Source organism: Phacochoerus africanus, chromosome 4, assembly GCF_016906955.1.
Source record: "Phacochoerus africanus isolate WHEZ1 chromosome 4, ROS_Pafr_v1, whole genome shotgun sequence".
Lineage (NCBI taxonomy): Eukaryota > Metazoa > Chordata > Mammalia > Artiodactyla > Suidae > Phacochoerus > Phacochoerus africanus.
The window spans coordinates 28,537,872-28,563,508 of NC_062547.1; the positions used below are offsets into that span (position 1 = coordinate 28,537,872).

The following is a 25,637-nucleotide window of genomic DNA, read 5'->3' on the forward strand; positions in this document are numbered from 1 at the left end:
TAGACCCTCATAGCATGACGGAAGGTATAGGTTTCCACAGGCCCAGATTTTTTTTTTTTTTTGTCTTTTTGGGGCTGCACCCATGTCATGTGGAGGTTCCTAGGCTAGGGGTCAAATCAGAGCTGTAGCTGCTGGCCTACGCCACAGCCACAACAACATGGGATCCAAGCCATGTCTTCGACCTATACCACAGCTCATGGCAATGCCAGATCCTTAACCCACTGAGCGAGTCCAGGGATCAAACCCACGTCTTACATGGATAGTAGTCGGGGCAACTGCTGAGCCACAACAGAACTCCTCCACTGGCTCAGATTTTTATTAGGAATATGAGGAATTAGAAGCCCCAGAGGGGACCTGGTTCACTGGTGCCACTCGCCTAGATGACTCCCTCCTGACGTCCCAACCCTCTAAACTCTACTAACTCTGATGACCTCCCTACCATTTTCCAGCCACCCCATGATGGGACCCTGCTGATCACAGTCTCCAGGCAGAGGAGAAAAGCATCTTCCTACCCATTGCCCTCAACATGAATGACGTCAGGGGCTGGACGAGGGGGAATAAGGGTTTGATTACACAGGGAATACCCAATGCAGCAAAGGAAGTGTCCGAGGGTCTATCCAAACCTTGTGACTTTCATGGTGGAACCTCAGCCGTAGCAGTCCAGGAGGGTTTCACTGAAGGGCAAGAATCCTAACTGCCAGGGTGGCAGATAGGACTAGCTCCAGATGCCCAGCTGGCTGCCCAGGAGGAGCCTGCACCCTCAAGGGAATTTCCTGCTGTGTGTGGATAAACAATGCAGGCAAAGGAATCTAAATAGCCCAACAGATACGCCACCGAACCAAAACCAAATTTTATACAAAGCACGCTGACGTTCCTCGTTCCTGGATGTCCCCTGCATCCTGGTGTGGCTTTGTTACAGGGACCGCTTCTGCCAGGAAATGGACTTGGTACAGTGAACTGGTGATGTAAAATCAGTACAGCCGGCAGCTGAGTATGTTAAATGAGAGACCACCCAAAATTAATCTCTCCCCTCCATCACCTCCAGGCATTTTTCAAGGTGGGGGCAGGGGCAGGGCAGGGCAAGGGTAGGTGGCGCTCCTGTTGCCTACCTACACCTCCAGGACCAGATGCACTCTCTCTGCAGATGTTGGGGAGCCCTGTCGTCAGTGGGCCCCTCACCTAGGGATTCTCCTCACTTTGCCAGTGTCTGAGTCAGCAAGAAACCTTTAAGTCACTTGTGCTCATGGTGGACGAGTGGTGTGTTGGACATGCAGCGCCTTTACCCAAGAAGGAATGGCAGACTGGTCATCGCATTGCATCAAACAGTATTTGTTGTTATTCTATCCTTACCCCAAAACTGCACCTCCATCTCCTATCCCCATACCCAGACCCTTCCTTTTTTTTTTTTTTTTTTTTTTTTTGCCTCTCACAGCATATGGAGGTTCCCAGGCTAGGGATCTAATCAGAGCTGTCGATGCCAGCTTACATCACAGCCACAGCAACGTGGGATCCAAGCCTCGGCTGAGACCTACACCACAGTTCAAGGCCACATCAGATCCTTAACCCAGGGAGCAAGGCCAGGGATCGAACCCACAACCTCATGGTTCCTAGTCCGATTCGTTAACCACTGAGCCGTGACAGGAACTCCCCCCAGACCCTTCCTTAGTCTGTTTCCTGACAGTCACACCTGCTTCACTCACCAGGTGCTTAGGAGAACTGGCTTCGAAACCTTCAAGCTCAGTGGCCTGGAGCAAGTTCCTTAGCCTTTCTGTGACTCAGTTTCCCCATCTATAAAATTATGATCACAATACTTACTTCATTAGAGTGTTGTAAGGGGGGTGAAAACCTCAGTCTCAGGAAAGCTCATAGAACAAGTCTGACACAAAGGGAATACCGAGGTATTTACACATCAAGGGGAAACTCAGTTTCTACTTCCTCCAGAAAGCCTTCCATACCTATTCCAACTCCAGTTTCTCCTTAGCCAAATCTGATTGCATTTTTGATCATTACCTTGCTGTTGATCATGTGTCTGTTCTCCATTACACATGCATTCACTTTGACTTCCCAAGTCAGAGATAAAGGTCCTTGAAGGAAGGGATGCCACTGTACCTGGCTCTCCTATGACTTACGGTGTCACCTTGCACTTACTTTTCTTAGGATTGAGTTTCTCTCCCTGGAAGGGCAAAGATGTGGCATGAATGCCAACATTTGTCCACCCCCATGGCCTTGGGAGACACTAGAGCTCAATAATAATTCTCTTCTCTGAACCTGGGTCCAGACTCAGGATCCTTCCTAACACAATGTTTTGGACAACGTCTACCAAGATATTCAATAAATATGTACTGAATACTTCCGAGGTTCTACCCACATCTAGGATTCTGGAGATAAAACTTTGGGCATCTTCTCCCTGCAATTATGGAATTTGTCACTTAGTGGGGAAGAAAGACAATACGCAAATTCATAAATGAGAAAGCATCAGAGAGTGATCAGTAGAGTGATGAAAATAAAATAGTGCTGTTAGTGCCTGGGGGTGGGGGGTGACTTTAGATTGGATGTCCAGGGACTTTCTGAGGCCCCCAGGTATGTTGATCTCATGACGTCGGTGCGGGCCTGAGAGTGTGTGCTGCCAACAGTGAATGTGGGAAGGCAAGGAAACACCGACGTGGTGAGAAAAGGTGAGGATACAGAGTCAGAAGCCCTGGGTGCAGATCCCATTTCCCATGCTTATGGAGTTGGGTGACCCTAAGCAAGTTATTGAACTCCCGTGACCTTCATTTTCCTTATCTGTGAAATTGAAAGAATACTATTACTCACCTCAGAAGGTTATATTAAGATTAAACAAGATAAAACATATAAAATTCCTGGCAGATAGTATGTGCTCAATAAAAGGCAGCTACTGTGTACGACTGTAGGTCCATCTGCTCCTAACTGCGATCTTCTGTTGGAATTACTCCAAAGACGAAGTCCAAAAGTACCACCTAGTAGGTAATGAATATAGCCTCTGAGTTGATTTTTGCCCAACGAAACTCTTCTTCTTGAAAAGTAAATTCTCGAGAGAGTTTCTTGTGAACATGAATGCCAGAGTCCAATGAAGATGACCCCATGGCTCTCTCGTTTAGGCAGCATTCAGATTTGGGAGGACGTTGGCCTAATAACGCTCCCCTATCAAATGGGAGCCTGGCTATGTGCCCCGTCTAAGTCGGTGGGCTGGGAGGGGGGAATTTCTGAGACCCAAAGGGCTGTGAGATGTGCAGAGGGTGAGGCACAAACAGGACACTCCCCTTCTCAGAGCCCCCGGCCCATCCAACTGAAAGGCCCGGCAGCAGCGATAAGCACCGCTCCTGTCTACTGGCCTCCACTCATTTGGGGAACAGGGCCACTTCTTCACAATATAAGCTGAGCTGGTACATAATGAAGAGAAAAAAAAAAAAAAAAAAAAGTTGGGCAGGAAGCAGACTTTTCAACCAGTGAAGAAACCGTTAGAATCCATCCCTTTGCCCTGATGCCAAAGCCCAGCCTGCCCCACCCAGCCACACTATCAAGGACACTCAGGCTATCGGAGAGCCTGGGGGTATTTGTCCCTAGTTTATCAGGGACCTGTGGAAACATTCCTCTAACTGACGATAAAGAACTCTTTTTTTCACCCCCCACCCTCCCCCCTACCCATTCTACTTCTAGCTGCCTGCCGGAGAGTTCCTCTCATTTTCTTTCAGCAACAGCGGTTCTAGAAAGATATTTTTCAACCTGGACTTGAAGTACCTGGTGGAGAGGCAGGTAAGATGAGTTTTATTCCTTCCTTCAATAAATAATTATTGGGTCCTTACTACGTGCTGGGCTAGGCGCTTGGATTCAATTCCAAGCAGACGGAGCTTGGAGTCCTGGGGGGAGCCAAGCAGCAATTAATAACCACACCAGGTAGACTTACAAAGTGTGATCCAAACGGAGAGTGAGCAGAAAAACAACAAGGACCTCCTGTACAGGACAGGGAACTCTATTCCGTATCTTGTAATAACCTATAATGGAAAAGGATCTGAACAAAACCAAACCAAACACTGAATCACTTTGCTGTATACCAGAAGCTAACACAACACTGTAAATCAACTATACTTAGAGAAATAAAAAAGGCAAAAGAAAAAGGAAAAAACAATTTAAAAAATCTAGGAGTGAGGTCATCTAATGGTAGGTCCTAATTTAATCACAAGGGACGGGGGGAGGCAGGGGCTGGAAGGGCAGCGGTGGCGGGGGGGGGGCGGGGGGGGCTGCTTCCCTGAAGAAGTCACATTTGAGCCAGGAGTGTGTATAATCTTCCAGATTTCGCTCTTGCCCTCCAAGTGGATGTTTTCAAGGTTAAAAAGATGCCTCAGGGTCTGATGCCTGTCTTGTTTCCGATACCAAGTCACGATTACTCGACCCTGCTAAAGGTTAGCATGGAAATGACTTCTTGGAGTGATAGAGAGGCCAGCATAAACCTGCCAGGATCCCCTTCAAGATTCAGTTCGCTTTGCAAAAGTTGCCAGATAAAAGATATTTCCAGATGGAGAGCCACACAAGAAATACAAATGGAATAGTTTTTAATAGCGCTTCTTTTGCAAGATACGACCCAAGGCGGCCTCCTGCAATGTGCTGGGAAGCACTGTAGCCTGAAAGCGTGAGAGGAGCTGAGCTGGCCCACGAGCATCCTGGGGGCCTTTGGCAAGGGGCTGTGGCCTGAGGGGGGTGTGAGAGATGCTCTACGTACCTGAAAAGCACCCCCACCGCCACTCCTGCCACCACCACCCAAAAGGAAGCCTGTGCCGGCTGCACTCTAAGCCTCGGCTTCTCAGAGGCAGGGCAGAGGTATCCATCTCTATGAGCACTGGGTCCCTTTAAGGAGGTTTTTGTGTATCATCACCAACTGCACCCTTTCCCCATCCTTGGGGCCTGATGGGCTCCTGCAAAGTAGGTCCTCTGTAAGTCAGGGACCAGCACTGCTCTCAGAGGTCCAAGTGGGCAGGGGTTGCCCTGCGGGACCTGAGGAATGTCTCAGAGCTCAGGGGACTGGCTTCACCATAACACTAGGGGTGTTAAATGGGTCGATAGGTGATACCTGAGAAGCCTGTGAGCTGTCTGAGATGATAGGTAAAATTCTGCATGTTGGACTGCTGTGAGCCTAGGGTAACGTCTTTAACTTTTACTAGGTTTGTGTGCATGTGTGTGTGCTCATGTGTTAAAATATACAGAGCAAGAAATTTACCATTTGAACCACTCCTGAGTATATACTTCAGTGGCATTAAGCACATTCACATGGCTGTGCAAATATCACCACCATCCATCCCCAGAACCCTTTTCTTTTTCTTTTTTCTTTTTTTTTTTTTTTTTTTTTGCCTTTTTAGGGCTGCACCCACAGCATCTGGAAGTTCCCAGGCTAGGGGTCGAATCAGAGATGCAGCTGCCAGCCTACACCACAGCCACAGCAACGCCGGATCCTTAACCCACGGAGGGAGGCTGGGGATGGAACCCGCATCCTCATGGATACTAGTCAGGTTCGTTTCCACTAAGGCCCCAACTATAACACCCAGAACTTTTTTTTATTCTTTCTGAACTGAAACATTGCACCCATTGAGCAATAACTCTCCACTCCCCAGCCCCCGGCAGCCCCCATCCTACTTTCCATCTCTATGAATTTGACTATTCTCGAAACTTCACATGAGTGGAATCATATGGTCTGCCCTTTTGTCACTGGTTTGTTTCACTTAGCATAATGTGCTCAAGTCTCACCATGCTATAGCGTCAGAATTTCTTTTTAAGGCAGAATAATATTCCATTGTGTGCATATGTATTCATTGGCATATACCCAGAAGTGGAACCGATGACTCATATAGTAACGCTATTTATAATTTATTTATAATTTATTACGGAACCTGTATGCTGGGTTCCATAACACAGGCACCATTTTATATTCCCACCAGCAGAGCACAAAAGTTGCAATTTCTACACCTCTTTGTCAGCACTTGTTATTTTCTGTTTTGGGGATAGTGGCCATCCTAATGGGTTATAAAGTGGTATCTTATTGTGGTTTCGTTTTGCATTTTTCTAATGATTAGTGATGTTGAACATCTTTCCACGTGCTTTTTGGCCACCCGTATATCTTCTCTAGAGAACTGTCTCTTCAAGTCTTTTGCCCATTTTTTAATTGAGTTGTTTGTGGTTTTTTTTTTGCTGTTAAATTGTGGGAATTCTTTATGTATGCTGGATATTAACCTCTTATCACATATGTGATTTGCAAGTATTTCCTCCCATTCCATAGGCTGTCTTCAATCTCTTGATCCTGTCCTTTGATGCACAAACGTTTTTAACTTTGACTACACTCCAATTTATCTGTTTTTAATTTCGTAGCCTGTGCTTTTAGTGTCATAGCCAAGAAACCATTGGCGACTCCAAGTCCTGTAGTTTTTCTGCTATTTTTTCTTCTAAGAGTTTTATAGTTTTGGGTTATCAGGTTTTTAAGAGGTTTCTGGTTGACAGTTCATGGGTCATCCTCAATACTGATTCTGGGGAGACCCACAGGTCTTAATGAATGTCAGTGTGAAGCTAGGAATTGGGAAATTGACAGCATGGATGTGATGTTTGAAGCCCTTAATTCAAAAGGAGAATTATTGAGGATCTCCAAATTTATATTAGTACCTTGGGAGCTAGTAAAAATGAAAACCATGGCCTCTCTCCTCTAAGAACGTAACATAAGTCACTTAAGAGGTGGGACGATTGTGTGGCACACGTAAAATCATTGCACTGCAAGGCAGGGTCTCAGGAGCACCCAACCAGGCCCTAAAGCCAAGAGCTGGAAGGAGTTGAGGTCAGGGGACAGAGAAACCTTCAGAGCAAAGATGTGGCTTGAGCAGGGTCCAGGGTGAGACACAATTTGGAGAGGCAGAGCAGACTGGGGAGGATCTGGCAGCAACTACAGTGATGACTGTCATTTACTGAGCACTTACTGTGTGCCAGGGGCTCTGTGCCACGTACATTATCTCAGCTATGCCTCCTAGCCTTGTATTTATCATTGCTTCTATTTTATCATTGCAAGCACTGAAGCACAGAGATTTGCCTAAGATTAATTACCCAGATTGTCAGTTGTAAAGTGGAGACTAGAAACCAGGTTTACTTATCTCTATTCTTAACCACTCTAGTACTCTAGCACCAAAGTTTTGAAGCACAGACAAAGCAAACTTCCCAGGGAGAAAGAACAGAATAAGACAGGGCAGAGAAGTAGGCATGAACAGGGTGCTGGAGGTCAAGGAGGAGCAGCTTGGCTGGTGGGAAGGTCAGGCTCTAAGCATCAGGATATGAAGTTGATTCAAAGGTGTGGACAGGATCACAGGGCACCTTTAATGGAATCATGCGGAGTTTAGTCTTGATCTGCTAGAAGGACAGAATCACACATGGAGCTGCAGTTCTAACCTCCAGGCCACCTCTTTCTTCTATCAAGTAAGAACATCGAGGCCCCAAGTGGTTAAGCTACTTGCCAATGGTCAGAGGCAATAGGGAGCCATTGCAAGTCCTTGAGCAGGATGGTGACAGTGAAGCTGGGCTCGTTTGGCAGCCAGATACATGAGGGACAGCTGAAGGGAAGCAGGGAAAACTGGCTAGAAGAAGCAAGCAGCTCTTTCCCTGGTTTGGACTGAAACATATCTCCCTTAGCAATAGATATTGCTAGAAGCATCACACACAAGTTTCCTTTCCACTGAAGTTTGTCTTTTTCTTTTTTCTATCTTTTTTTAGGGCCGCACCCACAGCATATGGAGGTTCCCAGGCTAGGGGTCGAATCAGAGTTGTAGCCACTAGCCTACGCCAGACCCACAGCAACACAGGATCCAAGACGCCTCTGCAACCTACGCCACAGCTCACAACAATGCTGGATCCTTAACCCACTGAGCGAGGCCAGGGATCGAACCAGCCACCCCATGGTTCCTAGTCAGATTCGTTAACCACTGAGCCATGACGGGAACTCCTTTCCCACTGAAGTTTGAAGCTTAGGAAGTCAAGTGTCATCAGGAAGGTCAGAATCTCCTTCCCTGCCAAGGTCAGTGCCCTCAGCTAGCCATGAGTACCAGAAAACACTGTTTCCCCTGCCACATCCCGTCCCCTCCTCCAGTGGAAGACCTGTCTGGAGTGCAAGGTCTCAGACCAGAGACCGCCAGTTCTAAAGAGCCAGTGGCCACACAGGCTCCTGATACCATCTTTTTATGTCCCCTTCCTGAGCATGAATCTGGGCCAGGCATCTGCAAGTCTAACCTGCCTGTCCCGTGGGGGTTGGGAGTTGCCAAAGCAGGTAAGATAAGGCAAGAGTCCTCCAGGCAAGGACCCCACCTGCTTGGGCTGATCCCTCGTTGTGGCAGAACTCCAGTTATCCACCTACGTTCAGTCAGGAAAGGCCTGGTTGACTATCCTCCTCTGAGGTTTTCTTTGCTTAATTAATTCTAATAATAGCTGCTGTCCATTGAGCACTGTGCTAAGCATTTGGCATGCATGATCTCATTTTATTCCTCCAGCCCTGTGATGAAGATATAATTATCCCCATTCTACACGTGACAGAATTGAGGCTCAGAGCTGTCAAATAATTTGCCTAAAACCACGTAGCTGAAAGAGCCAGGACTAAAACATAAGCCTGCCTATCTCCAAAGCCTGTGCCTTTATCCATATACCTGACTGCCTTCTATACATTGGTGCACTGTAGCCACATCTCCCTGTGGGCCTGGGGGCCCTGCAGTGGAGAATGAAGCTTCAAAGGGCTGAGGCAGGGAGGGGGGCTTGTTGCTTCCTGATACCGCCTGTATCTGAGTGTTCCTGGAGAGCCTGCTCTCTTTCCCAAACCAAACTCTTGGGTCTGAATCTCACTGGTATCTGGGTCCTCATCTTCTCCCAAAAGCGATGCTTGGGGAAGACAAGAGATCTTCAAGTTCCTCCTGAACTTCCACCTTGAGAGCACAGTGCAGACATGCTTTGGCCAAGGGGAGTAGGGCTGTCATTTGTTCATTCATTTATTCATGCATTCAGTGAATAGTTATTGAAGGCCTGCCATGTGCCAGGCACATTCTAGGTCCTGAAGACACAACTAGGAACAAGTCACAAAGAATTTCTATTCTCATGGAGTTTATATTCTTTTTCTTTCTTTCTTTCTTTTTTTTTTTTTTTTGTCTTTTTAGAGCCACACCCACAGCCTATGGAGGTTCCCAGGCTAGGGGTCAAATTGGAGCTGTAGCCATCAGCCTATGCCACAGCCACAGCAACAAAGGATCCGAGCTGCGTCTGTGCCCTACACCATAGCTCACAACAACACTGGATCCTTAACCCACTGAGTGACGCCAGGGATAGAACCCGTGTCCTCATGGATGCTAGTCAGGTTTGTTAACTGCTGAGCCATGATGGGAACTCCAAGCTTGCATTCTAACTAGGAAGAAAGGCCAAAACCAAACCCTATGTATGTAGGGTACATTTGTAGCAAATGCATATGCAACAAAGTGGAAGGAATGATGATACTAGGAAGAAAAATAAAGCAGGATAAGGGAGATGGAGAATGACGAGAAGTGGGTTTTTAAAAGGCTCTTATGAGGATATATTTGAATCTGAATGAAGTACATGGGAGCCATAGGATCGCCTAAAGGAAGAGCACCTCAGGCAGAGGAAAGAGCAAGAGCAAAACCCTCCAGGAGGAGCTGGCTTGGTTTATTTTAAGGAATAGAGAAAAGGTCAGTGTGGTTCGAACAGAGAGAGTGACGGGGTTGTGGTGCAAGGGTAGTCGGGTCAGAGAGTATAGGGCTTTCTAGGCCACAGAAAGGAGCTTGGGTTTCAAATGTGCTGTTCCAGGGTCCCAGGCATTGTGGTATGTCATGCAGGTAGGGCTGCCTCTGAGTAGCTAAAGGGAGGAAACGGATTGTATGAATGAAGGGCCCTGGGACAGCTCCAAGAGTCAGCCCACACAGCTCTGACTCCCGCCTTGGACTCGGAGCAGCAAATGATTTCAAGGCCTGCTACCCAAGAGAGAAGGTGGGGGAGGGTGTCATAGGGGCAGAAGGAGAAGAAGGAGCTGTTGATTCCATGTCTCATTTGACTTGTCCATCAAAGGGGCTCTGACTCGCCAATGGTTGTTCAAATATTTTAAAGCTGGAATCTCTCTGCAAAACCTTCCACAGACGCTTACAATGTGCTATTCGCTTTCCCAAGCACCTTATAATTTCATTTCACAGGATCTTTATAGCAGCTCCATGAGATAGATACTCTGAATATGCCCATTTTACAGATGCAGAAGCTAGATACTCTGAATATGCCCATTTTACAGATGCAGAAGCTAAAGTCCAGAGTGGTTCAACAACATGCCCAAGGTCAGAACGTGCAGAGCTGCTGCAGTTGGAGCCGGTGCAGGTAGAGCCTACCAGAGGGGCCCTTCTGAACCCCTACTGCTCCAAGGAGCAAGCAGGGAAATCAACATTCCCGGAGGCTCCTTCCACTAGGACATGCTGTGGCACTTGGGGGCAGTTGTTTCAGCACCTGATTTTGCCTCTCATCTTAGTTGTAAAAGACGATGTCAAAGCTGTTGGCAAACGTGAGCTGTGGTGTAGGTTGCAGAAGCGGCTCGGATCCCATGTTGCTGTGGCTCTGGTGTAGGACAGTGGCTGCAGCTCCGATTCAACCCCTAGCCTGGGAACCTCCATATGCTGCTGGAGCAGCCCAAGAAATGGCCAAAAAAAAAAGCTGTTGGCAAAGAGAAAATCAGACGACTAAAGTCAGGGATGCAGCCGAAAAGCAGGCAATGTGGTAGGGAAGCAACGAAGCTCTCAGTAGCCTACCTGGGATCTAAATGGGCACAGTCCTGTATTCTGGTTGAAAAGCAGGGGCTCCCCAAGCCTGAGGCCCGCCCATGTCTCAGGCACGCTTTAGCTCTTTCTATAGCACCCCGTCTCAGCATTCTTTGGCAGGTGTCCTGACTAGCTAGGAGATGGTAGCTTCCTGATACAGTGGGGAGGACCACTGCGAAAAGAGTAATAACAGCAGGTGTCAGTTCTGAACACACATTATGCACCATCACCGTGCAAAGCATTTTTACACACATTATCCTGTTGAATCCTCTTAAAACTCCTGTGAAGTGAGCAGGCATCCCAGTGGCCTCATCCTAGTCGCAGCCCTGCTGAGTGTTCCTGTTACTCCATTTGGCAGATACAGACACTGAGATTCAGAGAGGTGAAGTAACTTCCCCCAAGTCACACAGCTAGTCAACCGCTGAGCTATGCCTTCTGACACTGATGATCATTCTCCTAAACTCTGTTGATAACAGGTGTTTTTTTGGTTTTTGTTCTTTTAGATTCTGGGGGTTCTTTTCTACTATATAGGAAACCTGATTTATTTATCACTATGGTTGCTAATAGGTCTAACATCTTGAAACTACCCATCAACATATCCTGAAATGTTCTGCAATGAGTTTGGGAGGCAGATACCTGTGACACTTGTTTAGAGGATCTTGCATGGGAACCGAAGGCAAAATAAGGCACGTCTTTACTTTTGCTCTTATATGTGAATGTCACAACTCACAGTCATACGATGCAACTTGGCTTCTAATGGTTAGAAAAAAAAAATAAAAGAAGTGAGTTGTCATTCTTGGCATTTTCCCAATGACATTTGCATTTTCCTATCTATTAGAAGTCCACTTTAGCAAAGACATGTGGCTTTAGTTACTTGAAACTGCTCTTCCTGAGAAAACAATTGTAGAGGTAATAAGGAAAAAGAATAGAAAATGCCAACAGGAAGAAAGTAATCCCCCTAGAGTCAGATTCATCATATGCCAACTGATTCAGTCTTCCTCTGACATGCACATTCAGGGAGGAAAATTGGGAAATTTTCTAAATTTTAGGGTATTTTAAGGTTTGCAAGGAGGTGGAGGAGAGTAAAAAGAATTAAACCGCAATCCTACTGGGTAGGGATCAAGTACGGATTTCCCCAACTCTCAAGAGCCATTTTACATGTTCGAATTTCCTCTTGGTTATTGAGTCCCTCTTCTGCATAAGGCCTAAGGTTGCTGTAGAAGGGTGCAATAAGGTCATATCTGCTTTGAAACGATTCATAATAAAAACGCATTTTGAGACTTGATCCTAAATGCAAAGCTTAAATTTGAGCAATTTAATTGCCCATTGAATAGAAATGAAATCTCACCAGTAGGCAGTTATTTCTTACAGCCACTGTGTGTGAAATTGAAATCTTAAGATACCATTTCAAATATTCACTTTCTCTAAGGAAGTTCTCCCCAAAGAGTGGTGGAAGATAAGAAACTGACCCAAAGTCATTGGCAGTAATTGCTCTTTCTTTACATACTTGGGTCAAAACAGAAACATATTATTAAAAGGAAACTTCATGCCCCAAAGTTGCCATTCAGAGGTTACCTCCTGGAACCCGAGGCTATATTTAATTTAACAACTAACTTGAGCCCTATGCAAAACCATATAGCAAAGAAGGAAGCAACTTATCAGATTTAACAAAAGCAAGCAGATGCAAACGTAGCATGTAGTCACTAAGATTAAAGTGGAAAATGCACATATGTTTTATGTAGGAGCAATAGGAGGTGAGGTGAAGGACCACGCTGCTTGCTTTTTAAAAATGGGATCGTTTTTAAGCTTTGGGTGGGAAATTCTTGTTTTTAACCCCCATTTTAACCTTTAAATTTAATTTCAACTCTTTTTAAATTTTCGCAACGGTATTCTGCTATAACATAGCAGCTGCCATTTATGAGCGCTTAATATACACCAAGTGCTTTCCCTGCATGTAATCTTATGTCTATTATTACCCCAGCCCATCACAAGTCTACAGGACACAGTGCAAGCATTTGCTCATTCAATCCACACAACAACCCATGTAATAGGTTTCAGGCACCCCCGTTTGACAGATGAGGATCCTGGGAATTTAAAGTCCTGCTGTTCACCCAGGTTCACGCAGGCAGAAAACAGTGGGTTGGAATGCAGGCATCTGACTCCGGAGCCACTACCCAATACTGCCTCCTCACATCAAGTACCTTTCCTAGACAGGCTACCCCAGCTGATAAGTAAGAGCCTAAAACAAACCCAGGTAGTCTGATTCCCAAGTCCTGGCATTTAACCACCACACTGACTGGTTATGGGTAGGTGAACTGCCCATTGCAACCTGTATGTTTATTTTCTTTTCTGATTGTAGAGTCGTAAGTTACATGTTTATCACATACTTTAGGCTGGCCTAACAACTCTAGGAGCTTTCCCTTTTTTAATTAAAAATAAGGGTGTGAGCAGGAGGTCTTTTTAGGGACTGAAGGTCTTGAGTTGGACCCTAAGCTGTCCTTAAGGCTGGCGCATTCTCTCTTACACACACACACACGCAAGCACAACCCCCAAGTGTTAGAGATCGGGAGAGACTTTAATTACACCCATAGGGACACAAGCTTTGGACATGAAGATAAGGAAAAGACAAGGGCATGCAGACAATGGTTATACTTGTGAGAAATTAGGGAGGATCAGCTCTGAACAGGGAAAATGAGGTGTACAGGGATGTACTTCTGAGTTCAATCACCACCTTTCAGGGCTCATCCAGGCCCTTCAGTGCTGTCTTTAAAATACAGATAAAATCTATGACCATGATCCAGACTGTTCATATAAAACCGTGGATCCTGAAAGCACTTGGTAGTTTCTCTACAAGTCTTGTGACTGGTATCAGGCACAAGGAGGCCTTTAGCAATAATTTCTGAAAGCAATTATTTCCAAGGAACTCTGATGAGGCCCAAGGGACCTAAAGTTTTTCTCTATGGAAGGGCAGACTATTAGCCTCCTCCTCTCACCTTCTGCATTCCTTCTTAGAATTTGCCCTTGATGTTGGAGGGGAAATCTGAACTCCAGTCTGGCCCCTCTCTCTCCCTCCCTGACCCGGGACAAAACAGGCTGCCAAGTTTTTCTCTCCATCATTGAAGAGGCACTTTTCTTGGCACTTTACATGGTCCCCGGTTTAACCGCAGGAGTCCGATCTTTGAAAGATGCTGAGGGAGGACAGCCTGCCGCCAGCAGCGGGAGAGGAGACAGCCCAGCTTGGTCCCTCCCAAACACCCTCCCTCGGGGATTAGCTGCCCCTGGCACTGCTCAGGCGCACCCAGCCGGTGCGGTCTCTGCCCGCACTGCTCCCGCCACCTCTCTGGAGCGCGGACGCACTCACAAGCCCGCAGCCAGCAGAGCCGCGCTCTCGGGGACATCTCCGCGCATGGTGTCCACGGACCTGGGACCTCGAACCCCGGACCGGCGCGAAAGCCACTCGGAACCGCGCGCACCTCTGTATATGCTTAGTTCACATTCTTGTCTTTTTTTTCTTCCTTGAGTTGCCCGCTGGTTACTTTCAGTCTTCGTTAACCAAAAGGGAAACGCCGAAGAGGGGAAGCCCTGAAGAATGATTTAGAGGCAACCCAGCTGTCTCTCCAAGGAGAGGTGTTCACTGAGCGACTCTCAGTCCCCGACGCTGGCCCCTTTAAGAAGCCAACTCAGTCCTGCTGCTGCTGCTGCTGTTTGTATCGCTAATCCCCAGGAGCCCCGTTAAAAAAAAAAAAAAAAAAAAAAAAGGAGGGGGGGTGACCGGGCAGCTGTCTCTTTAAATGTGATTTCCTTCTATTGTATTTGAATCGTGATCAGGAAAAAGGAAATGAAACCAGAGACAGAGGGAAGCTGAGCGAAAATAGACCTTCCCGAGAGAGGAGGGAGCCAGGGGAGAGAGGCACGGTGCCCTCCCCGCCCCCAGGCCGCCGCCCCCTCCCTGCCCTCGGCGGCGAGCTGCGCGCCGCGACCCGGGCCGAAGGTGCCAGGGGCTCCGGGCGGGCGCGCAAGATCCCCGCGGGCGGTGAGGAGCCGGCGAAGGCGCGCGAGCCCAGCCGGACCGGGCGGCGGCGGCGGCGGCGGCGGGACCGGGATGGAAGGTTAAGTCCTGAGCAGCAGCAGCAGCTGCAGCCGCCCGGGGCCAGGCTGCGCGCCCCGGTCCCCGCCTCGGCCGCGGCGCGCCGGCAGCCTGGTGATTCGCTCTCTCTCTTTGGCGTTTGAAGGGAGCGCGGTGACTGTCCTTGAGCGCGGAGGGGCGAGCTCGCCGCCAGAGCGCCGGAGCAAGAGGAGGCGCAGGAGCGGCGGCGGCGGCGGCGGCGGCGCCCGAGCACCCGAGGGGGTCCGAGCCCCTGCAGCCGGCCAGCCCCGCGCCACAAAGGGAGCGCCCCCGCCGCCTGGCACGCCACCTCCCTCCCCAATGTCCTCGGCCATCGAGAGGAAGAGCCTGGACCCGTCTGAGTAAGTGTGGCGCCCCTGCTACCCACGATGTCCACGGCCTCGCGCCCTGGGGCGGCAGGGTGGCGGGGAGGGCGGCGAGAAGGCTCCAGGTGCGCGCCCGCCGCGTGCCCTTGGCTCCCTCTTCCTTGCGCGGGGCTTCTCCACCCTCTCGGGTGACTCCCGGGACCCTGGGAGAGGGGCTGGGCGGCGGGCGGCAGGGAGAGGGGGTCGGCTGGCGCCTCTGCGGGCCCCTCCCGGCTACCTGAGACGCTCCCCGAAGCCACTGCGGGCCAGAAAGTTTACACCGGAGTAGGCACAGGGGGAGCTCGGAGGCGCGCAGGTGCAGTCCCGAGAGCCTTCAGGGCTCGACCCCGCTCCCTTCTCCCTTCCCATTCCTTCTTAGTCCCCTTTCTCTTTGTCCGTGTGGTCCTGGAAAGGGAGATGTTCCAAGTGGAGGCCCCGCAAGACCCCCCACAGCCCCCTTCCCGGTCCGCAGGTGGAGCGGCTGCCCGCAGCGCCAGGGACCGGCGGCTAAGGGGGGTGCGAGAGTGAACCTCGGAGCTCACTCAGGCCTCCAGAGACTTTAGAGCAGCTACACCGAGTTAATCTGGATACACGTACCCGCCTCTGCCCTCGGGGTCCACCGATGGGGACCTTTGAACCTCGAAAGTTAATGCCGTATTTTGTGTATAGGTGAAATTTTTCTGGGGAGCGGAACCTCGTGGCTTTTATCCCAGCCTCAAAGGGTTTGGGGTCTGGGAACCAGAGCGCTAATGAACCACATTTGTTTTCTGAGCCTCTGACCGATTTGAAGTATCCTCTTTTCCCAACATTTACTTCCAACCCGTTCTTTAGTGTTACCATGGGGAGAAAGGGTTGGTTAAGATATCATTTTCCAGTCAGCGCAAATGCCCTTTTAAGATTCATTAGCTGTCTGGTTTTGAGAATTTTTATTCCTTTGAAGTCCCCATCTAATCCTTTGAAGGGATTTGTTACACAGACCAAAGGAGCTGGTTAATGACTTGTCCATTTGTGCTTTTAAGAGGCATTTGTTTTGTTTTGTTGTCTTTTCTTTTCCTGCCTTAAAAGAATTGTGCTTTCCTGATTGAAGTACCCCCTCCCAATTTCAGCCTCCTATGGTGTTTATATACCTCAGTTACCAGCATAAAAGCTCAGCGTGTTCTCATAAAACACAGGAAGCACCCTGCTCCAGTGAGAATATAAACATCACTATTCAATCTTGAAGGTTCAGATGCCAGTTCTATAAGGAGCTAGGTTTGAGCTAACAAAAACCCAGCTTCCTTAAATTCTCAGGAGAAAAATAACATTCCTTTTTAAAGTGCAAGTCTACTAAAACACTGGGTTTAAAGGATAGTTTGCTCACTTTTCAAACAAACCTAGTGTTACAACTTAGCCCTGAGTTTTCAGAGCCTGGGCGAGACCACAGTAATACAATAAGAGAGTGAATTGGATGAATTACCTTTGATAGGTGCCTCATGCCTTTTCGAGCAGCAGAACTTAGTCACTAATCCTTTTATTAGAAGATAAATCTGGATGTTGCAGTTCCCTAAAGGAAGTTGGCTCTTTTCGAAGTTTGTGCTTTTTCACTGAGATGAGAAAATGGAAACATCCCAACCTCATGACGGAGCAGGCACAGACTGAAGGATGCTGAATAGGATGCTCTCCTCCAGCCTTTGCTTCACTCTTTGCCCAATGAAGACAGGCGCTATCTCATTGGAGATGGACCCGCTAGCTGAGAAATTACTGCAGCACTTTTTTTTTTTTTTCCTTTCTTAGAAACTGTTGAGAAATTATCCCAGAAATCCAGGCCGAATGTCTTCAGGTGTGATATTCAGATAGGCCCTAGGAGAATATAAAATATTAATTAGAGGGTGACTCCTACTCTGTTATTGGCTTGGAACATCCTCCAAAGATAATGTGATATTATCATTAATTATAGAAGGATAGATAGAGCCAATATCTTATCCTGTCCTTTGCTATCTCATCTCAGGCCATCACGGTAGCTCTTTGGCTTCATAACACTTCTACAGTGGACCACTCTCCTACCAGGTGCTTCAGTGTGTACTTACTTGGGTCCGTGCAACTGGGGTCGGTGTGATCAGCATCTCCAAATTACACGTCGAAACCTGCCTAGGTGTATGCTCATGAAACATTTAGACAGAAAGAGCGCCAGAATTCATGAACATAGAGCTTTCCTCTACTGTGCAATCGGGGGCCCCTGCCGCTTCCCTGTGAGTAAGGAGAGCAGTTCATTTTCATTCCGGGCAGTGTTGCACCAGCTCAGTGCAAATTCTATTCTTTCATAGTTGGTTGGCAGGATCAGCATCAGGGCATCCAGCGGTGTTGAGGTTCCATGAGTGTTTTTGAAAGCCTACAGGAAGACCATGGGCTGTGGAAAGGGAAGCGATGTGCTTCTGAGTTGATGGCACATGGAGATGCTGGGTGTATTATTTTTCAGGAGGGAGAATGGACGTCCTTCTCTATAACCCGTGGAAACAAAGAAAAGCAAGTCAGGCTTCAGTGAATTCTGAGAACTATTTAAAGGCTTAAGTTTTGAGGAGAAAACTGATTTGGGTTTCACATTTCCTTGTTCTGAAAGGCGATCAGTCTCACCAAGGACCATTATCCTCTCTCTACGAAGTGTAGGCTTGGTTTCAGTATTCCTAAATAGTCCCCGGGAGGGGGACACGCTACAGTCACCCAAAGCTGTCAGCACGTGTTACCAACCCTGATGCCCTGAGCCCCACCATCTCCAAGTGTAAAGGGCGCTGAGTGCTGTGGGCCCAATCAGGACAAGGTCATCTGGTAAGTTAGTGTCAGCCGGAAATAGGAGACACAGATTTATATCCTCAGGGTACTGAGGGGGAGACTCCCTTTGGGGACCTCACAGTTGGAAGTAGGCCCATTTTGCAGAACGTAACAGATTTTTGAAAAATAGATTTGTGTTTGAGTGAGAGTCTGAACGAGTGCTTGTTAATTGTTACAAGATCAACAGGTATTCTGTTCTTCCTGTGTCCCCTCTGGTGCAAGAAGCTTTTCTTCCACTCCCTTTATTTTCTTTCAGCAGATAAAGTTCTTTCTTTTAAAACGTAAAACAAGAGTAGTCAGATTCCAGGTAAGCAAAGTGAACTGGAGATGCCGTATGACTTTATAAAGGAAAGAACACACATCGTAGCCTCTCTTAGCAGTTGCCTGGATGGAACTCTCAGGATCTGTTTAATTAATTGCCTTCCACTCTCTCAAAAATAATCATTGCCCCCTCCCCATTTTCATTCCTAAATCAACTTCATCCAAACCAGTTTGGCTGGAAAGGTCTCTTTGGAGTCCCTTATAAGTCTGACAAAGGCCTTAATTAACACCTGGGATTTTTTTCCCCCCAAGGTTCATTCAGTAAGACCATGGGATGCAAATTTCTGTAAAAAAAAAATAATAATAATGAAAATTCCTATTATATCCTGATGGAATTTTTCTCTTGGTAAGAGAAAGCAATCTAAAAGAATTTGAGGTCACTCTCTTCTTTCTTCCTCATTTCTGCTTCTGTGCAGGTGGAAGGGGTTTGAGGCAGGATGGCATGAAGCTGCAAAAGGGGATTTGCAGTTTTTTAGCCCTCCAGGTAGTCACTGTCCTGGCAGCAAGCAACCCTTTTAGTCCTGGGTGCCTCCTCTGGGCTTGGGCTGTGCCCTTGGGTCCTGGGTATGTGAGAAGGAAAGAGGAGAAATGTGGAAACGGAATGGGAGGAGAGAGTGGGGATCAAGAAGAAGACAGACCACAGGTGCCCCCCCCCGGGGGGGGGGAACCTGCAGTCCCCTTGGGTGCCTCTTGGTACCCTGCGCTTGCTTCTTACAGGATGTAAGATGTACGGTCCAGTTCTCTCCCGTCCCAACCCAAAGCTGGTGGGGCCTCTCTGCAGCCTGGCTTAGGTATAGGCTGTCCCCTCCTTATGTCACCGACAGGCCATTGAATGAGGTTCCCTGTTGGGCACCCGGCGACTCCTGACCACACCCCGCCCCCACCCTGGGTGCTTGTCTCCCCAAGATGGGGTGGTCCCTAATGCTCGGCCCTCTTCCCAGGGAGCCGGTGGATGAGGTGCTGCAGATCCCCCCGTCCCTGCTGACATGCGGAGGCTGCCAGCAGAACATCGGGGACCGCTACTTCCTGAAGGCCATCGACCAGTACTGGCACGAGGACTGCCTCAGCTGTGACCTCTGCGGCTGCCGGCTGGGCGAGGTGGGCCGGCGCCTCTACTACAAGCTGGGCCGGAAGCTCTGCCGCAGAGACTATCTCAGGTACGTCCCCGCCGCCCTCCGCGCCCCTGGGACCCTGGGCAGGTGCCCCTGGGACCCTGGGCAAGCTGGTCTCCCCCAGCTCCTGTCACCTGCCCCAGTGAGGTCAGGCGGTGCAGGCTGGGTCTCAGCTGCCCCCCACAGAGGGTCAGGTGGCCTTTCTTTCTGTCTGAGGCTCAGCTTCTCAGAGCTACCGTCCTGTGCGGTCAGATTCGAAGACTTCAAAGGCGATGAGAACGATGAACACAAAATTCAGGTTGGCGGTTCCCTCTGGGGAGCAGGAAGGCACGGAGGACCTGGGAGCTTTGTAGTGTCTAAGAGGGAGGGTGGGTTCCTAGGAGCTCGTTTAATGCTTCAAAACATACGTAGAGAGTTCGAAATAGTCTTTTGTACGATTCCAGTCTTACGTGGTGAGAAACAGAAAAATTGTGTGGTCTCGCCACGGCTCTCCAAGGATTTGACTGTCGCAGCAGGAAGGCCTCAAGGTCAGCTGTAGGTTCTCAGGCCCGGCACCAATGCTTTCTGGTTCTGTGAACTTGGACAAGTTACTTAACCTTCCTAAGCCTCAATTTCCTCATCTGTAAAATGGGGATCATAGCGCCTTCTTCCAAGACAGTGGTGAGGATTGGGGGGGGGGTACCTGGAAAGTGCTTGCCTTGGTGCATGAGTATTAAATAGATGTTAGCTGCTCTTGTCACCAACCCTCATGACATCATCAAAGGGTCTTTTCCCATCTGATGAACAAAAAGATGGAAGAATGGAAAGGCGAAATGGGAACTCTGGAACACCCAGCAAGAAGGCGCTGAGGACATCTCCGGGTCATAGGTTTGGCTAAATGAATTTTCCAGCACTCAAATGAGTGCCTTTGCCGGGAATGTTCAAGCATTTCCAGTTTCACATTAGCTGCTGCGGAGGTAACTCTGTGCCCTCTGCTGTCAAATCTGCTCAGCTGTGTAGCTGTCAGTTTTCTGCCATCTTCCCGAGGCAGAGGGTCTGTGGAGCATGCAGCCCTAATACAGGAGGACCACCCAACCCAGGCAAGCACGTTTGGACTCCAGTGCCCCTGGCTGCCAAGCTGGCTCTTCCTCCCAAACTTGGCCTTAGAGTATTTTACATTAAAAAAAAAAATGCAGGCAATTTCATGATGAAGGCAGCTTATCTGTTTGCCCAGAGATGGACAGCATAAGCTTTTCTCTCCCCCACTCCCACCCCAAATTCCCTGATAAAGTCTTTGCAAATTTGGTGGTTCAGAGAAAAGAAGTAGGCTTTCCAAGGATTGTGATTTTAATTTTGGTCGATTTTATATGAAGTTACAAGAAAACAACTGAAATAAAGAGAGACCCTATTCTGCTTGCTACCAGTTAGCCAAGCGAGTGCAGAAAGCAGGCAGGCGATTCCCACCGGCCCCCCCCACCCCCACCCCCCACCGACTACATCCCTGTCAAATCATTTGAATCTTATTAAATGAAGTACAGATAGAGGAAGGTCAAAAGAGGCCAGGCTTCTCCCTATCTCTGTGGTTTTATATAACATTCACGAATAAGCCCTGTGCTGCCTGGGCTTGTTAATCTTTTGCATTTTTAAAAAGGAGAGGAAAAAAAAATAGTCTGGGAGAGCCCAATGTTAATTAACTTGTGTCTTGGTGACATGAAATAATTCTTCTCCCTGCTACATTCCTAGACAACATGTTAATTAACTCTGTGTTAGTGCAGGCGTTTCCAGCCATCCTTTCATATTTATATTATTGTTATTAAAATGGGCAGGAGGAAGCTTAAGACATGACACCTCTTGACAGAGGAGAAAAATCGTTTCTTGCTACAGAGATGGCCCTTTAGCCATGGACTTGTTTGCTTGCATTCTGAACATTTTTGGTATGTCTGGGCAAAAGACAAGTTGAAGGTCCTGTGATGGGGTTCATCCTTCTCCCCTGCCCTCCAAGGAGAACTTCTTCCCCTGAGGATTTCCAGTGGCTGACTTGCCTGTTACAGTCTTTTTCAGGCTTTTAGCCTCAAATATTCATGAGACCCCTGTGCAGAACCGGAATAAACCCCGGGCTATTAGGTGGTTTTGTTGGGAACCTAACAGTAGTTGCTAATATTAAAGCCCAGCCCAGATCCCCACAGATTCCTTTTTACCAATTTGTGTGTGTCGTGCACCCGCCCCTGCCACCCCCGGCCATGGTTTACCTTCAGCTGCCAGCACCTGCACCTGTTAAAAGCCAGAGGTGTACCCACTACCCCTGCAGATGCCCAGCTGACCTTGCCCCATGACTGACACTGCCAGAGACCAAAGTCCTGCAATCTTGCCTGGAGCCAGGGCCGCCTGGAGACACAGCTTCCACCCTAGAGTTCCCACGCGGTTAGGTCGAAGCTCCCCTCTGAGGTCCTTGGCCCCAGATCACAACTTTGCTTGCCTTCCACCCCTTCTGCCTGGCTTCCTGCCTCCTACCCATTTCCCCTGATTACATATCCTCAGTCACATGAGGCCTCAGGTCCGCTCCTGGGCCATCCAGCCCAAGGCACCGATTTTGGTGCCAGAGGTCAACACTCAATTTAGATGTCAAGTCCTGGCTTATTTTCATGAGTGGCAAAGTCTCAGCAAACCAGAGCTGGAAGGGGCTGCAGAGACCTTCTCTTCCTGGTCTCTTGCTCTACAGCTTAAGACACAGGAGCCAGGGCAGAGGATGTCATTGGCACCTGGCTAATTAGAGGTGATGCTGGGACCTGAACTTGTCTCCCAGACATCAGTCCTTCGTCCGTCCCTTCATTAGCTGCCTGACGTGGGTTGTAATTTACCCCCGACTTCCCTTTAATAAACGCTCTCCTCCCGTAAGGGTCACACACCCAGGCGCCTGGCGTCATTCAACGCACACGGTTTTGTGAGTCGTCGATTCTCGCTCGGCCCAAACTCAACTTACTGAACGGTCAGGAAACCAGAACTGCCTTTCCACTCCCTGACCGCCAAGGTGGCAGCTCCCCATGGCTCCTCCATCTGCTGCCTCGGGATAAAATGTTCTCCCCCAGTAATGAGTTTGCTCCCAGGTGGTGCCTCGAAAACACTCAAAGGGATCTTCAAAGGGAAGGCGGGATTCGGAGAGAAACTAGCTGGCCTGGCTGTAACAGGGAGCTCTCTGCTTACAGACCACATCTTGATCCCATTAGTGTAGCCCACACATTTCAAAATTTGTCAGCTGCCTTTATCTCCCCTACAGCCACTCAGAATGTGCCGGTTGATTCTCTATTTGAAGTTAATAAGAACAACAAGCATTTACCTAACACTGCCCCCAAAGGGTGGGAAGGACCCCCTGACATGCCATGTGATCAGGCACGTGCAGAAATGACTTCCGGCAGCAAGACTGGCCCCTTTGGGAATACCCCCAAGGTGTGTTAAAACACAGCCAGAGTTGGCTTCGCCCTTGACCTTGGCTATTGGTGCTTTGACATGCTGCATGTATCCTTCTAACAGCTGGGCGAGGCAGGCGCTATGAGCGCTGCCGTTTCATGAGCTGAGAGGAATCGGAGGTCTCACCAGGGTCACTCAGGTACTCAGGGCGAGTCCTGGACTGAGTCTGAGTCTGCTGATTCCCATGCCTGTGGGCTGATTTGCAAACTTCAGCCTGCATTCGAATCACCTGGAAGTGCTCAGGATCGCCCGCAGAGTACCTCCATCAGGAGGGCCTGAGTGTGCATTTCTCACAAGCTCCCAGCGAGTGCAAATGCGGCTGGTCCCCGGACCACACTGAGACCCACTGCACTGGGCTCCGCCATATTGCATTTCCCACCTTGACACTGAATATTCCTTGAAGTAATTGACCAACTGAGGCTTCGGAGGGCCTTAGTTTCAATGTCAGAAGCCTCTCCAGAGACTCGTGCTGTCGGGACAGCGAGGATCTTCGATTAAGATCTTGCATTGGGCATGGAGAGACGTGGCGTGTCCTCCAGATCTGAGGCATGCTTAGCTATACCGCATGTTTTCTGTCGAACTCCCTCTGTCTCCCAGGAGCTGGGGTCCCAGCCAACAATCATGTGGCCTTTGTGCCTTTGGAGTCATTCAAAACCAGTCCTCCCCTTGGGTGGAATTAGTGGCTGTTGATATGATAGATCTTGGGAGCTTCAGAAAGATGCCCAATTCATCGCATTCCTGGTCAGTTTCCTCCCAAAGGGGCCCCCAGGGGTTTCCTCCTGCTCTTCTTCTGAACTGAGAGTTTTGGAGTTCCATTGCGGCTCAGCGGGAACAAACCCAGCTAGTATCCATGAGGATGTGGGTTCAATCCCTGGCCCTGCTCCATGGGGTAAGGATCCAGCATTGCTGTGGTGCAGGTGGCATAGACACAGCTCAGATCCCACATTGCTGCGGCTGTGGTGTAGGCTGGCAGCTGCAGCTCCAATTCAACCCCTAGCCTGGGAACTTCCATGGGTGTGGCCCTAAAAAAGCAAAAAGCCCCCCAAAACAAAAAAAACCTGAGAGTTCCCCTGGGAGGAGGCACGCCAGCCATGCCTACCCTCTTACAAAGCTTCAGCTGAGAGTCTTTTCCACAGAGGTGGCCTGGAGCAGCCTAAAGGCGAGGAGAGTGGTTGTTGCAGGCAGGGAGAGAGCTCCTGAAAGGCATGAGGTGTTATGGCCAACACAAATGCCGCAGCTACCGTTTCACCCCAGAGGACCCTCTTCCTTCCGGGAAAGTACATAGAAGTCGGTAATCTGTCTGGACCCAGCTCTTCCTTGCTTCCCGACGTCTTAGAAATCTAGCCGGCATCACGGAACCCATCCCCAAGCCCTCTCATCTCTGCCAGTCTCTTTTGAGCTTTTTCTCTCTTTTCCTCCCCCAGGCTTTTTGGCCAAGACGGTCTGTGCGCATCCTGTGACAAGCGGATCCGTGCCTACGAGATGACCATGCGCGTGAAAGACAAAGTGTATCACCTGGAATGTTTCAAGTGTGCCGCCTGTCAGAAGCACTTCTGTGTGGGCGACAGATACCTCCTCATCAACTCGGACATAGTGTGCGAGCAGGACATCTACGAGTGGACTAAGATCAATGGCATGATATAGGCAGAGGCCCCGGGAGCTCCGGGGAGGCGTTTCACCGAAGTGACTGTCTCGGGGGTGGGGTGGGGGGGGTGGCGGGTCTTCACTCGTAGGCATTTGGGGGATCTGAGGGTGGGCCGAGGCATTTCTTAGAGGATGATCAATAGACCCTAACTGGGCACCGAGAAAACCAAGATACACATCCAAGTGACATCATGCAAGGGGGCAAGACTTAAATGTGACGAAACGATTGGCCTTTAGGGAGACTTGATGAACCACGGCTACAGCCTCTGGGTAATGATGGACACGATTAGTGAAGCCGAGGCGTGTTGGGGCTGGTGCTGGGCCATTGCGATGGAACGTCCCGTCCACAGAGAGGGACTTGTTCTGTCAAGATTTCTTCTTGTGTCTTTGACCCTTGAAAACTAGAGCTGTGCAGTTGATTTCTTTTCTTCCTGGCTTTTTTTGACCACCCTGCTCCCGTCACTGTCCTCCACACAAAGGAGGGACAGATAAAAGAGTGGCCATCCTTTTCTTCTTGGCCACCTTCCCAAGGCCTTAAGCTTTGGATTCAAGGGGCACTGCATGGAGACAACATTTCAGTTGAGAATGAAAACTGCAACTTTTAACCAAACCATTATTGAAAGCAATGCTGATGAATCACTGTTTTTAGACACCTTAGTTTTGAGGGGAGGCATTCCACAGATTGTTTCTATACAAATGTAAATCTTAAAAAAGTTGTTCAACTATTTTATTATCTTATATTATATCAAAGTATTTGGTGTGTGTAGTGAAAAAAAAACTCTGCGAACAATAAAAATGACTGACTAAAATGCAGTGTTATTTATTTGGTAATGACAATTTGGAATGGCAGGAAGGCTTTTTATATTGTAAGGGAGAAATAAATATGCAATTTACTTTTAGGTCAAATAGAAACTTGGGTTTATGGCTAGGGTTGTACGAGTTGGGCACGTTTCTATATTACTAGCAATTAGTGTGTAACAGGTCATCATGTAGCTCAGAGGGATACAGAATA

General features: G+C 48.7%; 1 protein-coding gene and 1 long non-coding RNA gene across 3 annotated transcripts in view; one reads left to right on the forward strand and one right to left on the reverse strand.

The window, feature by feature from the left end:
* The window catches only part of LOC125125252 (uncharacterized), a 41,918-nt gene extending 24,728 nt beyond the window's left edge, over positions 1–17,190 (reverse strand). Inside the window, exon 1 of the long non-coding RNA XR_007134385.1 lies at positions 16,756–17,190. This is a non-coding gene — a long non-coding RNA (uncharacterized LOC125125252). The remainder of the gene's footprint in view (positions 1–16,755) is intronic.
* Positions 14,594–25,434, forward strand: LMO2 (LIM domain only 2). 2 transcript variants are annotated; one of them, XM_047776028.1, is made up of 4 exons: positions 14,594–14,938; positions 15,062–15,296; positions 19,367–19,582; positions 24,406–25,434. In XM_047776028.1, exons 1-4 carry the CDS (start codon positions 14,932–14,934, stop codon positions 24,623–24,625), a joined length of 678 nt encoding a protein of 225 aa, XP_047631984.1. In that variant the 5' UTR covers positions 14,594–14,931; the 3' UTR covers positions 24,626–25,434. The 2 variants fall into 2 exon arrangements, with proteins under 2 accessions (XP_047631984.1, XP_047631985.1); XM_047776029.1 differs by having other exon boundaries at positions 14,601–14,820.
* The last annotated feature ends 203 nt before the right edge of the window (positions 25,435–25,637 follow it).

Coding starts and splice junctions, on each gene's coding strand:
- LMO2 (XM_047776028.1), top strand. Junction 15,297..19,366: donor AAGAGCCTGGACCCGTCTGA/GTAAGTGTGGCG, acceptor CCCTCTTCCCAG/GGAGCCGGTGGATGAGGTGC. Junction 19,583..24,405: donor TGCCGCAGAGACTATCTCAG/GTACGTCCCCGC, acceptor TTCCTCCCCCAG/GCTTTTTGGCCAAGACGGTC.